The following is a 13,626-nucleotide window of genomic DNA, read 5'->3' as shown; positions in this document are numbered from 1 at the left end:
CTTGATATAGTACAAGTTTGGATTGAAAGGGGACCATTTTCAAGTGGAAGTTAAGATATTTGGTGGTGCCAGGACAATTTATGATCTTGTATTGGAAAGCTTTTTTTTACATATTATTTACACTTGAAATAGGGGCAGTTGGCTATCTCAGCTTTAGTGGCTTTAAAGATTGCTGGTAAAGCTTTCTGATGTCCTCAAAGGCTCTCAAAGGCAGAGGTGATCAAGCACCAATAAAAATCAAAATGGAACAACAAAAAAGCCACAATATGGCTACATGTTTTGAAGAGAAAAGATACTTTGCATTTGTATGAACTAGCTGAACAGTTGCAAACACTAAAAAAAAATCACAAAAAATAATATAACAATGAAACTTTTGCAAACAGGCAAAAAAGGCTAAGTTTGTCACATAACCATAAATTTGATAAATTCAGATATTGATTTTGAGGTCTATGAGTAATAAGTGTAAATTTAGACAATATCTTGACTGACAGATGTATTTGTGCATAATTAAAATAAACACATGTGCATGCTTGTTATGTAGAAAATCTTATCTCCAAGACACAGAAAAAAATCCCAAGAATTTGAGGGCATGTGAACTCAGCTAAGTCACTCCTCATATCATTTTCTGCTTCTCCTAACAATCCTAAACTCACAAAGAAAATACTGGTTGTTCAGAGAATTTCCAGAAATACAAAAGAAAGGCATGAAAGAGAAGTTTTCTTTAAGTTAAATGAACAAAAATGTCTAAAATAAAACAGTGACAGCTACTGTGTTCAGAAGGCTTAATATTTGTTGTATCTGATGTGATATTTGGTAATGATTGTTTTGAAAAAATATCTGAATTTGAGATTTAGCAATGTGATTTCAGGATTTGCTGTAAGCATGGAAGAAATCTCCTGCTGCAAATTGTTGCTATCAGCAGGGCACCTGCCCTCTGTATTCCTAAGGGGAAAGCCACCTCTTCTCCAGTGGGCAAGCAGCATTCTGCGCCTATAATTTTGCCCTTAAATTTTTGTTTTTTATCTTATTGCCTAGCCATGTATGTTTTCCATACATATTGCATGAAAAATCAGTGACTATCAAAGCATTTATTGCTGTCTTGGAGGAAGGCACAAGGAAAATATGCCTTGCCAGCTCCAAATGCAGAGCAAATAGAAGTGACCAGGGAAGGATTGGATGTGAATACGGCATTGTATTATCACTCATTGAACCTTTTCCTTCTGCCTGATGACCTGTATTTTCTGAGCTTTTGAGAGCCTAGACAACATTATTATTGCTTTGTATTCAGTGTTTTTAGTTAATATTCTGAAGTCACACCTGTGGTAGTAAGACAATTCCAGAAAGTTAAATTCATTCAGACAAAAATCAAAGTCATGTCCTTCCTTGGCTTTTTTTTCCTGTGTTCTTTAAGTGCAGAGGCACTTAAAGCATTGTCCCCCTTTCAAAGGCTCAGGGCTACAGGTTTCACAGGCAGCTCATCTCGCGGTGACGGCACTGATCCGGAGCCGCGCACATCTGCTCCGTGAGCAGTCCTTCTCCATACCCTTCCTCACTGCCACAAGGTCTATTCAGAGCTAGGTGAGGCAGCAAAGTCCACATCTTCTGTGTCATGGTCCTGGGGGGACACTGGCTGCCCGCCTTTAACCCGCTTCCACTTCATTCTTCTGTTTTGAAACCATACTTTGACCTGGGTGATAGAAAGGAAATGTTATTTACAGCCTTATTTACAGCCTTATTTACAAACTGTTATTTACAGTTTGAACTGTACCTCATATATCTATGTGCATATTGATAAAAGGATATCTTGTGGAATTCTAGAAGAAAAAGGTGGAAGAGGCCTCAGAAGGTTAACTGAGCCATCTCGCTAAAAAGAGCAGGAACCATTCTCTGTAATCTGTTGTAGACAGATGTTTCTCCTAGAAACCAGCAAAGGCAGTACAAGTGCTTTGCTCAGGGTCCATCTCTGTGTCAGCTCCTCATGTCCATTTAATGGGCACAGTGCCCCTAAACGCCTTTTAACAGCCAGGATGATCAATCTAACGTTTCAGGAGTTGTAACTGGCTTCATTTAATTGAGCAGTTCCTCTGCTGTTCGTTAAGTTTTGATAAGGAAACCCTATCTATCACAATGGGAGAACAGAAATATCTGTCTCCATAAAACTCTATATTTTTGTCTTTCCTTATCCTGTCAAAATATTACATGACCCAGGAAAGATGCAAGTTATTAATCATATAATATTCAAACAACATCTTGGTAACACAATATCCATATTCCACCTGCAAGTCATGGCACATCAGGATGCACCAAAGAGCGGTGACAAACAACAGCTCAGTAGATATCAGTCATTTCTAAATGTGTCTTCTGTAGTTTAGATTAACAGAATTACATTTATTAACTAATTTCAATGAATATGCTTTAAAAGAATTTGGAGGTTTTGTATTAAAATACCTTTGTGCCATTACAAAAGTCCACCCTTGAGTAACATGTCTGCTTCATTAGGAAGAAATTGTGGGAAAGGGAAGAGAAGCTGAGGAGGTAGGGGTGCAGAAATTACTTGTCTCTCTGTGAGATCCAGGTTCACAGCTATCTCGTATCTCCTGAGCCTTGTCAAGTAATTATGGTGGGCAAATTCAGCTTCCAGCTCCTGTAGCTGCTCCTTGGTGAAAGCTGTCCTTTCCTTCCGTGATTTGCTGCTTGGTTCTGCCTTGTTGCTCAAGTTCTGATTTTCTAAGAGGCAAGCACACGTTGTATAATTTGCAGTTACACTGATCTAGGGGGATACACACGTTGTAGAGGTAGCTAGGACAGCTAAAGGAAAGGAAAGTGCGCATTGCCAAAACTGCAGAAGCACAGATCTAGGTCTGCAAGGCCAGGACCGAGCAGCTTTGGGAAGGAAGCTTCCACATCCCTTGCGATCATTGCATCCAAATGGTATTTTCAGTAGTAATCTCCCCCCCCCCCCTAATCTCTACTTTCACTTCATATATATGTATTATTGCTCTCCCTGATGCTGGCTGCTACATCACAGTCACTACCCAGCAACTGGCAGCAAAGCAAAGCAAGCACTTAAGTTTGTGCATGATGTGTGATGAGTGTATGGTGACTTTATCCAGTGCAGGGGGGGGGGGGGCAAAGTTGCTGAGGAAGCACCATGGGCTGGTGTATGTTAGGGGAATATAGTGAGGTCAGAACATGGAGAAATGACCAGCAGCAGAGAACCAGTGTCCCTGCCTCAGCCCTGCGTCCTCTCGAATTTCAGCTTCTTTGTATTCTCACTGAAGGAAACCTGTAAGAGGGCCAGGGAGCCATGTGTGCGACTGGCTCAGTACAATCCTGGTCACTATGCTGCCTTGAAACACTTTTTTGCTATCTGTGCACTTAGCTGCAATGTAGCTGAGAAAGGTACATTTCTTGAGCCAAATTTCAAGCCATAGTTGGAGGGATGCTATATCAACTACGCCAAGAAACTCTCTTTCCTGAGACTGTGGCAATCTTTTTCCCTTCCCTCTTCCCTTCCCCTTCCCTTTCACCTTTCCTCTCCCCTTCCCTTTCACCTTCCCTCTCCTCTTCCCCTTTCCCTTTCCCTTCCCCTTCCCTTTCCTCTTCCCTTTCCCCTTCTCCTCCCCTTCTCTTCCCCTTTCCCTTCCCCTTTCCCTTTCCCCTTCCCTTTCCCCTTCCCCTTCCCTATCCCCTTCCCTCTCCCTCTCCCTCTCCCTTTCCTCCCCTTCCCCTTCCCCTTCCCCTTCCCTTCCCTTCCCTTCCCTTCCCTTCCCTTCCCTTCCCTTCCCTTCCCTTCCCTTCCCTTCCCTTCCCTTTCTCCTGCTGCTTGTGAAGACTCTTCAAGAAACACACAGGAACTTTCCCTTGCTTCAGCAGGGGAAGCCAAAACTGTGCCAGTCTTTCAGTGAAGCAGTTTAGAAGCTCCTTGACTCTTTCTGTTTCTTCTTTCACTCCTGTGGTTGACTAGGTTCACTGAACTGAAGGATCTGGTAGGATTTTTGTTATGTTGGATATTAATTATTTAATTCTCATATATAATCACCATGCAGTGAAATTTCCTGTGTCCTAACATAACATTTCTACATAGAAATAATATACGAAGAAGCAGCAATGAGCAAAAAAAATGCAGCAGCACCTTCTAGATGTCCCGTTGGTTGCCAAAGTAGGAAAGGTATAAAAGCTCAGTCAGGTGGGAATATGGGCTTCATAATGGGCCTGCTCTTTCCCTCCATAAGCAGCAGTGGAACAGCACACAGGTGCCATCAGGGCTAATGAGTGCAGGGAGCAGAGGACTGCATGCTGCAACTGCATGGCCATCCATCTCAAGGCAACAGATCGTCCTTGCTGCTTGCAGCTTGTAGCAAGACACTGATAGAATTTGCTGTTGTGGAACATAAGACTCTGAACGCTAAGCTAGCAGGAGTGGTGACGAAGTAAAGTGATTTCTTAAGTAGCTGTTTCATTTGGCAGCTGGTGATGAAGTCCCCAGAGGTCAATTTAACATGCAGCTCATGGGACAAGCACAACAGGCGCTGCATGCAGAGGGCTGTGTCATTCAACACACATTCAACGCATTCAGACCACTCAAAATGGACATGGCTCAGTCTGCAATCAGTTTTTTGGTTCTTCACAGATTATCTACTGAGGCCTGCTGCTCTCTACTCTTGCCTGTTTCTTCACTATGACTGCAAAGGGGGATCGCAAGCCTAAAAAGTGCTCTTTGCAGTTAGTGGCATGGCTGAAGGAGAATGGCAGGCAAGAATTCAGCTTATCTCCGTCAATTTTCTCATAAATTATTGCAGAATTCTTCAGTCAAGGGCATTATTTGACTATAAGCTCTTGTTAAGGGAATCATTACACCCTATTACCACATTCTCATTTTTACTACAAACTCCTTAAATTCTGTATTGTTTCATTCCTAGAGAAATAAAGCAGGTTGAATCACTATTTTATCCCTTCAGATTCACTGACTGCAGTAGCATCTACTGTGATTTCTGATTAATAAATGTTTTGTAGCTTTTCCATAAATAAATCCAATAATCACATTTGTCCCAATATGCTCTGTACTTTAATGCAACCTATTTCCTTCTACCTTATTCGTCAGCTCATTATGTGGTGAGAAAGCTCCAGCATTCACACAATCTACAGGGCTCCCATCAATCTCCCCGAAGTTTTTATCATTTGTTGTTTGACTTTAGAGATTAATTTAGTGCTTTGGAGTTTCCTTACAGGTTGCTGTGTGTTCCTAACTTTTTACTTTATCATATGTTAAAGTATTAAACTCTTAAGTCATTTTAAAGTCCATTAGCCTCTATACTATAATTACAGAGGTATTGCTTTAACTGATTTGCTAAGTTGTACAGAATTGCATCCCTGTAGCCCTGAATAAGAAAACACTTTGAAAATGTTAATGTCTGTGATTTGTGGAAAGGCTGCAGAAGCTGCTGTGAAATCCAACACTCAGCTCCCTTCTCAATTCAAGTCATCATGAGCCTGTGAAGCCGGGACTGAATTCAGCTCCTAAAGGACTGAAGCCTATAGAGGAGGGGAAGGGTGCCCGCATGGCTGTACACGGCTGCTGATAGGAGATGTTACCACCATAGCAAAGAAGTTTTATAAATGTTTTGAATATATCAAAAAATGTTAAGATTGGAAAGGGGTTTTCTATTTTTACATCATTCTGCTTATTTATCTGAGAAATATGCTTATTTTGGACTTTTCTCAGAATACTCTGCAAAAGGCATAATCTAAGATCTTCACTGCCTATTTTGTAATAATCAGGTCTTGGTGAGAACTGTGAATTTTCACACTAAAAAAACAATCACTGTCATACTATAGCTATACTGCAGCTCAGTAAGATGCTAGCTGGTAATGCGCTAACCAAGAAAAATGATTTTATTTTATAGTGTTTGTCTTCAGGTGATTTCAGATTTTTTTTAGTAGCCTACTAATTTCTGAAGAGAGGGCTCTGGGTGCCCAGCAAGGGAAAACTCTGCAGACATGTCCCCTTCTGACATGCAATTGGTGCATGTCCAGATGCATCATCAAAGCTGTGGTGAAACTGCAGGAAGCAGCAATAAAGCCATTGATTGGCATTCCTCTCTTCACTTTATTTTGTCGGGAAAGAGCAGGAAAAGGCTGCAGACAAGATAGAAAATAATTCTGCCAGCTGCGTGATGCACCAAGTAGGAGGTGAAGTGAGAAGCAGCAGCATCACCTTTGGGGTGTTTCTGTTATTTTACCTTCCCTCGAGGAGCAGCTTGCATGGCCAGTAGCTGCTACTGGTGGGTGGGAAGCCCTTTGCATGGCAGTGATGTCTTTGCTTATGGCTCCCCGAAAAGGTAAGAATATGGGCAGAGCACATGGGAAAAGAAAATGTCAAGGCTGCTGGCAATAAAGAGCAGAAGGAGCATTTGTCTTCTCCGTAAGATGTGCTTTGAAATCACCCCTGTCTCTTTAAGAATATCTCCATGGTCTGAGTGCATGGAGATCTGCTATTTACCCTGTGACTGCTAAATATTTTAATAGAAGCATTGTTCCCTTAAAAAAAAAGAAAAAAAAAAAAGAAAAATGTCTTTACATTTGCAAAGAGCCCCATAATATTAGCTATTTCCCTGGTGCCCCAAGCAGCCTGTCTAGCACTGAAGGAGAGCAGAGATGAGAATGGAAAGCACGATGGAGAGAGAGAGCTTGGATTCGCGTGCCTTGTTTAAACTGCAGGATGGAGAAATGAGATTTACGTTAGTGGCTTTTCCATAGCCGACCTGCAAAACTTCAGAAAATCATTTTATCTCTATGTCTCAGTATTCTACTTGTAAAAGAGGAATACTGGAAAATTGTCCCAGGCTCATAACAGTGCTGTGGGGAAAAGCATGCTGCAGCTTGTAAATTAGCACAATAGCAAATGAACACATATGAACAGCTTACTTTCAATACCTTCCTTCAGATAAATACAAATACCGATAAATACATATTGAATACATATTTCACATAGCTAGATAAGAGGTTATCTATATCTATTCAATATCTGCGAAATTATTGAATGTTACACTGTAGAAAGAGCATGTTTTGCTAGTTATAATCACACAATGAAAAATTACATTGGTTTCCTGTGCTTATGGGCAAGCTTGCAGTGTCTCCTGTTTTGAAGTGAAAGCATTTAATACTTAGTGAGGTGGAGCAGAATTTATCTTAAAAGGGAGACCTTGATGCATCTGCTACTTCTGACTGTAAATCCCACTGTCCTATTCCCAAGCAGCACTGGCAGCTCAAGGCGAGGGCTCCTTCCTCATGCCCATTGCCTCAAAGATGGTGGGTGAGCCGCGCTTGTGGCACCTCTGTGCACGCCAAGTGCCATAAGCACGTGCCCGCAATCATGGTGACAGCAAGTCTGCATGATGTTGGCAAGGGAAGTGCCTGGCTCAGCTAGCAAGATTTGCAGAAGCCAAGCACAAAACTGGGAAGCCATCAAAGGAGAAAAAGAAAAATCAGTTTTGGTGGTGTAGCAGTTTCCCTAGTCAAGAGTTATAAAAAGTTTTCTTCATAGGCTTTATTTCTTAACTCCTTATGTCCCAGGTGCTGCCGTGCCATAGCCTGCACTAGTCCACACCCGAGTTTTTGTGACCTACCTGAGTTTTCCTTTTTCCCTCTGGATGCCTTTTTCTCAGTGCTGTTTGCAGTGTTTCCCAGCAGCTCACAGCCGCCACGAGCGGCAGTGGCGGCACCCAGCAGGTTGCGGCTGTCACCCTGGGGCTCCGCCAGCAGCGCCGGCCCAAGGCAGTGCCTGGCCTCGGGGGCGGCCGGGGGCCAGCCGGCGCGCCGCTGGCAGCGGTGCTGCTGCTCCCGCGGGCAGCTGTGGGGAGCTGCCGCCAGGCAGGAGGCAGCGAAATCGCAGTACGGAGCAAAGTCTGCTTTTGAGCGGAAGGAGCAGGGTGCCGGGGCACTGAGCCCCGCAGCTGGGGCTGCGTCCGCTCGGCAGCCCCAGCGCGGGGAGGGATCTGGAGGGCATCGCATGCAGTCACAGGCAGTGGGCTCCATCAGCTCGCCCCACCGCTGGCCCTGCGCCTGCCTGGCTGCTCGGGCTTCGAAACCTCAGTGGCAGCTGTCAGGAGAATTCCCAGCTTTCACTGGAACTAGCAAGCCAATTCCTCCCTAAAAAGCAGTTGCTTTGTGAGCTTTAGGCTGTTGCAACAGCTTTAGGCTGCTGCAAATATGCTACTTCAGGAGCTCTGCTAAACATCTTCGTTGTCCCAGCTGGAAAACCATAAGCAGATCCGTGTTGTGCTTGCCCTGGAGCATTTCCCAAGGCCTGAAGCTTTCTTCCTAGTGAGGTGCTGTACGTGGGTAAAACTTTTTAAATGATGTACTGAGGGGAGAATGACAAGTTTGGGCAGTGAAATGTGAGCAAGGGGAGGGAGGGGTTAACCTGCATGCACCGGGTCCCTCCAACCAAAGGGAAGCAGGCACCTATTAATCACCCGAAACTTTATATGCACATCTAATGGGATTTGCAGATGGAGACTTTTAAAGAAACATTGTCTGTATTTTTTTGAGAAGGGAAGGAGCAGCACGCGCACGCACACACACACACACACACACACACAAGGCTTTTTGTTTCCCTGTAACACTGTGAAGTTATTTTTATTGCACTGTTAACAAAATTTCCCAAGTTTCAGATTTGGAAAAAGCCCTAAACCTGATGTAGAGTTCAGCAGATAATGAGTTCTAAGGACTAAAGTGGGAAATAAAAGCAAGAGAGGACTTCACAGATTATATTTAATTTAAGGCCCAATTGTAAGCCTTTAAAAAGTATGAGAGCTGGTTCGTGCACATGCACAAGGTTTTGGGTGACAGTTTTTGTTAGCTTTGAAACACAGCTGAATTTGCTGATAGCTGGAGCTCGCTGCTAGTGGCACCTCTCCTTTCTGTATGCTACTTTCCAGGGAATTTCCAAAATGCCAGCTCTGACTGTAAAGAAATCTTCTGCTTTCATGCCAATAGGATTCACGGTGTTCATCTTTTGCTGAATGTTTTATAGTTTTTTTCTGCACAGAAAACATATTCTTAGACCTTGGAGCTAGGGAATTTGCTCTGGCTCCTGTTGCCGCAGGGATGGCAACTGGGGATGCCCCAGCACCCCACGCAAGAGCCCTGCTGACAAGACTGCAGTTGCTCCTGAGGTTGTCGTCCATGCTTTCGTCCACAACTTGCATGCATGTTCCCTGTTTCTGTAGTCTCCTTGCTCTTTCCAGCTCTTATTCCTCTACCTCTTGCTATATATTGTGCAAAGTCACTAACTGTAAGCCCCAAAAGAAGGATGCTTTTTATGTAACACATGAGAAAATGAACAGAACTCTGTTATTCTTATTTGACTTGAGAGGCTTGAGAAACAGCTGGCAGCTGTTTCTGATGCCTTCAGTGCAATATGAACCAGACAACCAGGCAAATGCCATGTCCTGTCTGTGACTTACTTTTGTCTTTCCATGGAAGCATAATTTTCTGATAGATAACATTTATTTCCATCTGTCCAGGGAGCCCACACTGTATTTGTTGTGGAGAGAGTACAGCAAGGGAAAGTCCAGTTTTGAAGATCAGCTTTCGAGCTGTGGTTGCAGTTAGTGAATGAGCAGCAGGGCTGATCACCAACTCTAGCACTATAAAGCTGCTTTTTCCTTTTGAACAGACACTAAAGTTTCTTACCTGAGGGTGCTTTGAGTGCATGGAAGGCAGATTCCCCCCAGGATGTGCAGGTCTGGAAGTTGTACCCCAGAAATATTTGCACGAAACAGAATGATATCATCTTGATTCAGAAAATGTCCATGGTATAAGGAAACAAAACTGCTTCCTCTGTTCTCCATGCTAATAAGCATTGAAATCTTGGTGAAATGATTCTCTCTTGTATTTTTATGGGAATTCCATCATCCTTTACTTTAGTTTAAAAAAGCAAAATAAGGAGTTGGTGACATATATTTAGAGTTTCTAGGGAAAAAGCAAGGCTGTGTCTTGGAGCATGTTGGTGTAGACTCAGAATGAACCAAGCTGGAGAGCAGACTGGAGGGAGCCTTCTTTCTGTCTTTTTCTGCTGCTTGTGCAGGGTTTTGTGTTCCCTCATAAATGCAAAGAGAGTCAGTCCTAGACTGAACTGGAGCCTCAGTTCTTCCAGGGGCTTACGTGGTAATTTAGGGCTTTTCCTTGCTTCTTTATACCTCTGAATTATACTATCTCAAGGAATCACAGGGTAGTGGGGAGAAAGTGTGCTCATCCTGGTATCTGTTGAGTCTTAGAGCTTGGCCTTCTCCTGGAAATCAAATGGATTTAGTGCTGATCTTTCTGAACAGGAACATCAATTTCTGTTCTATTTTCATGTGATTCCTGGCTGTCTTGCAAAATACATCCTCATGCATTCTCTAGGAAGAGTTTTCCATACTGGTGGAAGCTACTCCTGTGTTGTAGTGGAAAATAAAAATTACAAGGTGTTTCCAACTCACTGACAGTGGGAAACACCCCAGATGATTGTTCTTTGTCCAAAAGGCCAAGTTATGATGAATTTGTGAAAGCTGTAACTGTTCTGAGCAGAAGCGAGCCAGAGCCTCAGAAGCTTTTTTTCAGGTAAAAAGTGTCTCTCACCTTCCTTCTCTGCATGTGTCTTTCAGCCTATACAAGGATCTAGCTAATTATGCTACCATTAATCCAGCTATCTACATGCATGAATATTTGGGGGAGCAGATGGGTGTGGAAGATTGCCTGTTGATCTAGGGCTCAGTTCAGCCAGGAGCAGGTCTAGGTTCACATTCAGGAAGCTGCACCAGGCCTGAGCAGGGGGTCTTGGCACTGGGCACATCTCAACTCCTGCACTTCACTTGGCGCCTTAAGTTAAACTTCTCGGGCCGCATTTTCTCTTTGGAGCTGTCACTGTTGTTCTGCGAACTTCAGACGTGGGAAAGGGAGCTGGTGTGCACTTCCCAAATGTGAGAACCATGGGTCCCACATTACTTCAGCACCCTCTGCAGCTGGGGCCATCATTCAGCTGCTCAGCAGGGGCCTGTTTGCTCTCTACATCTTCCTGACACTTCATTCCTGAAACTAGAAAAAAACAACAACCCTCTCCTCTTGCTAAAACCCATTTGTTAGATGAGGCAGTCACCTTTAACCTTCCTAAAGTCAACATCTCTTCAGTCAAGCATTGTGCTTGGGCAGAAAGGATGCAGTGCATGGAAACAGCTTTTTTCAATGAACACTGATTTTGGAAGTTGGAAGGCAGGGATTTGTCTCCAAGCTTTCTATGGGTTTGGTCTGTGCCATGCCCAAGAGAGCATTCCTCTGCCATCCTGCAAGCCGAGAAGCCTCTCAGCTCTGGTGTACCCTCACACACAGCTTCATGAAAGTGAAATGAGAAGGAAGTTGTGCCAGGTCTTCATCTCCTTTTCCCGTTGAGGCAATTTTTTGTTTCTTAATAAAGACCTGGACCATCTCATGCCACACAAATGTAGCCCTCTTCCAAATAACCTTCATGCTTGTGTTGTATTGCATCCTACAGGAGCTCTTTGGGACAATAACCTTGGTCCTGCAATGTTTTTGCAGCTTCTGACCCAGTGCAATGGGATTTGGAGCTTTTGCATCTGGCATTCAAAGTGATTTCTTAGATTAAAGACTTTTTTTTTTTGATTGAAAGACAAATAAAGTTTTAGCTTAGCAACAGAGAGAGGCAGACTAGGAGTTTATCTCAACAGAAATCGAAGAAAAATTTACAAGCTTGGCATAGAGAAAACTAGAAAGGGAAGGTTATTCTGAAATTCTAGTAACTAATTTGCAAGTTAATATCTCCCTTCACTGAAAAAAAAACACTGTCCAAACATAAAAAAGAACAATCCTAAACAACTCTCCTGCCATGTCTACAGTTGAAGGAAATAGGAAAGTTTTCCTCCATGTGGGTGCTGACTGAGACTGGGGAGTTCCACCTACGGGGAGGAGTTCTTGTTGTTAATGCTGTTGCTCATTTGAGCACTCGTGGAAGAAAGCCACAGAGAAAAAAATAAACATTCAGTTGGTTTCTTGCTAACTTCAGGAAGCTGCTGCTTAAATTGCAGAAATTAAAGATGGAAAAAGTTTATTTGGTAACCCGGTCTCCCCTCAGGTAATTCTTTGATTGCTCTCTCCTACATATTTTCTAGTATATTTCCCAGACCCAAATAAGTGTCCCAGTTTCAGTTATCCAGTTTCCCTTTGGCGAAACTCTTTCCTAGTGTCTAGACTCAGTTCTCACTTTCATTGCCTCCATTTTGTTGCTCTGAGTCACAGCCCACGGGCACTACACAGGTGGAGAGCAATTATTCAAGCAAGTTTTAAAATTTTGTACTACTTGTGATAAGTCATCTTAAACACAAGCCAGACGTATTTTAGACTTCTACTCTTTCTTCAGAGTCAATCACTGTAGCCTCTTCATCATGACTGTTATACTCTGACCTCTCTGCATGGCACTGCTGGGAAGATCTAGTGGCACGGAGCAGGGATTAGTGCACGTTCCCACAGTGGAGAAGGGAGAATATTCTGCAAAGGAAACTGCAGCACAGCAGTATCATGTAGCTTAGTTTCCAAAGGATTATCTGGGAGACGCTGTGTTTTCTCGTGCCTAGAAACTCCCTTGCAAATGCTCCCAAATGTCACATTTCTGCTGATTAGCAGCACTTCCCTGAAGAGTGAATGCAATGGTAGGCTAAAAGCCATTCTGATAAGAAGTTCAGAAATAGAGATGAAAAAATTTGTACTGACAGCTGAAGTTACTGTGCTAGCAAAGCACCAGCTGCAAATGCACGGACAGGTGCAAAGTTACACCTGTCAGCATGGCAGATGCTCCTGGAGAGCATTCAGTGTGCCATCAGGAAGCGTCTTCTGCCACCCAAAGGCATTGTAATGTCAACAAAAATTGACATTGATTATTCACTGACTATTCTCATGTCTAGATTGCTCATTTGGCGATCTCAGATTTGTTCTGCTCTCATGAGACTGTGACCCTGAATTGATGTGCTGGCTTTGACATATGAAGGGGAAGGTGGTGGGTGAGGAGTCTGAGTGAAAGGCTGGAATCAGCCCAGTGTTTGCTTCATCCTCTGAGCATTTCTGGCATGTCAAAGTCTTGCCAGAATGGATCACAACAACCAGCACCTCCAAAGAGCCTTTTAGAGACATTTTGCAGGCATGTTTCACAAAGAGTTGCAGAAATGGCAATCCAAATGGACACGAAAAGCATGTGGTAGTTAAGGCAATAAACATGAAAGGAGAGTAAGACATTATGGTGGAGTGAGCAGGAGACCTGGGCACTGGAGGTCTTGGCGCTGTCTGGGAGCAGAGGCCGAGGGCAGCGGCAAGGTCAGGGATGAGGGACAGCAGGCACTTTGGTCTGGGACAGGATGGGCACAGGCCTTGAGAAGTATTAGAAAGGAAATGCCAAGCCTAAAGATGGGCACTTGGGGGGCTATCAGTCACTTTAATAGCTTCCTCAGCATCCTGAAGGAATAAAAGGCCAGAAAAAGTGTAAAGCTGAGGCTAATAGATGCAATGTACCTAGAAGGGAAAAACGATCTCTTATCAATGAAAGTTAAATAGCTATGTGGTTAAAGAGCTGTATTA

General features: G+C 43.5%; 1 protein-coding gene across 1 annotated transcript; it reads right to left on the bottom strand.

The window, feature by feature from the left end:
- Positions 1–1,564: 1,564 nt before the first annotated feature.
- MEOX1 (mesenchyme homeobox 1) lies at positions 1,565–8,037 on the bottom strand. The gene is made up of 3 exons (XM_062595865.1): positions 7,629–8,037; positions 2,555–2,727; positions 1,565–1,687 (listed from the first exon to the last, which is right to left on the bottom strand). Exons 1-3 carry the CDS (start codon positions 8,035–8,037, stop codon positions 1,565–1,567), a joined length of 705 nt encoding a protein of 234 aa, XP_062451849.1.
- Between the last annotated feature and the right edge of the window lie 5,589 nt (positions 8,038–13,626).

The sequence above is a fragment of the Rhea pennata genome, chromosome 26 (genome assembly GCF_028389875.1).
Source record: "Rhea pennata isolate bPtePen1 chromosome 26, bPtePen1.pri, whole genome shotgun sequence".
NCBI classification, from domain to species: Eukaryota; Metazoa; Chordata; class Aves; order Rheiformes; family Rheidae; genus Rhea; species Rhea pennata.
This window is presented reverse-complemented; position numbering and strand designations above follow the sequence as displayed.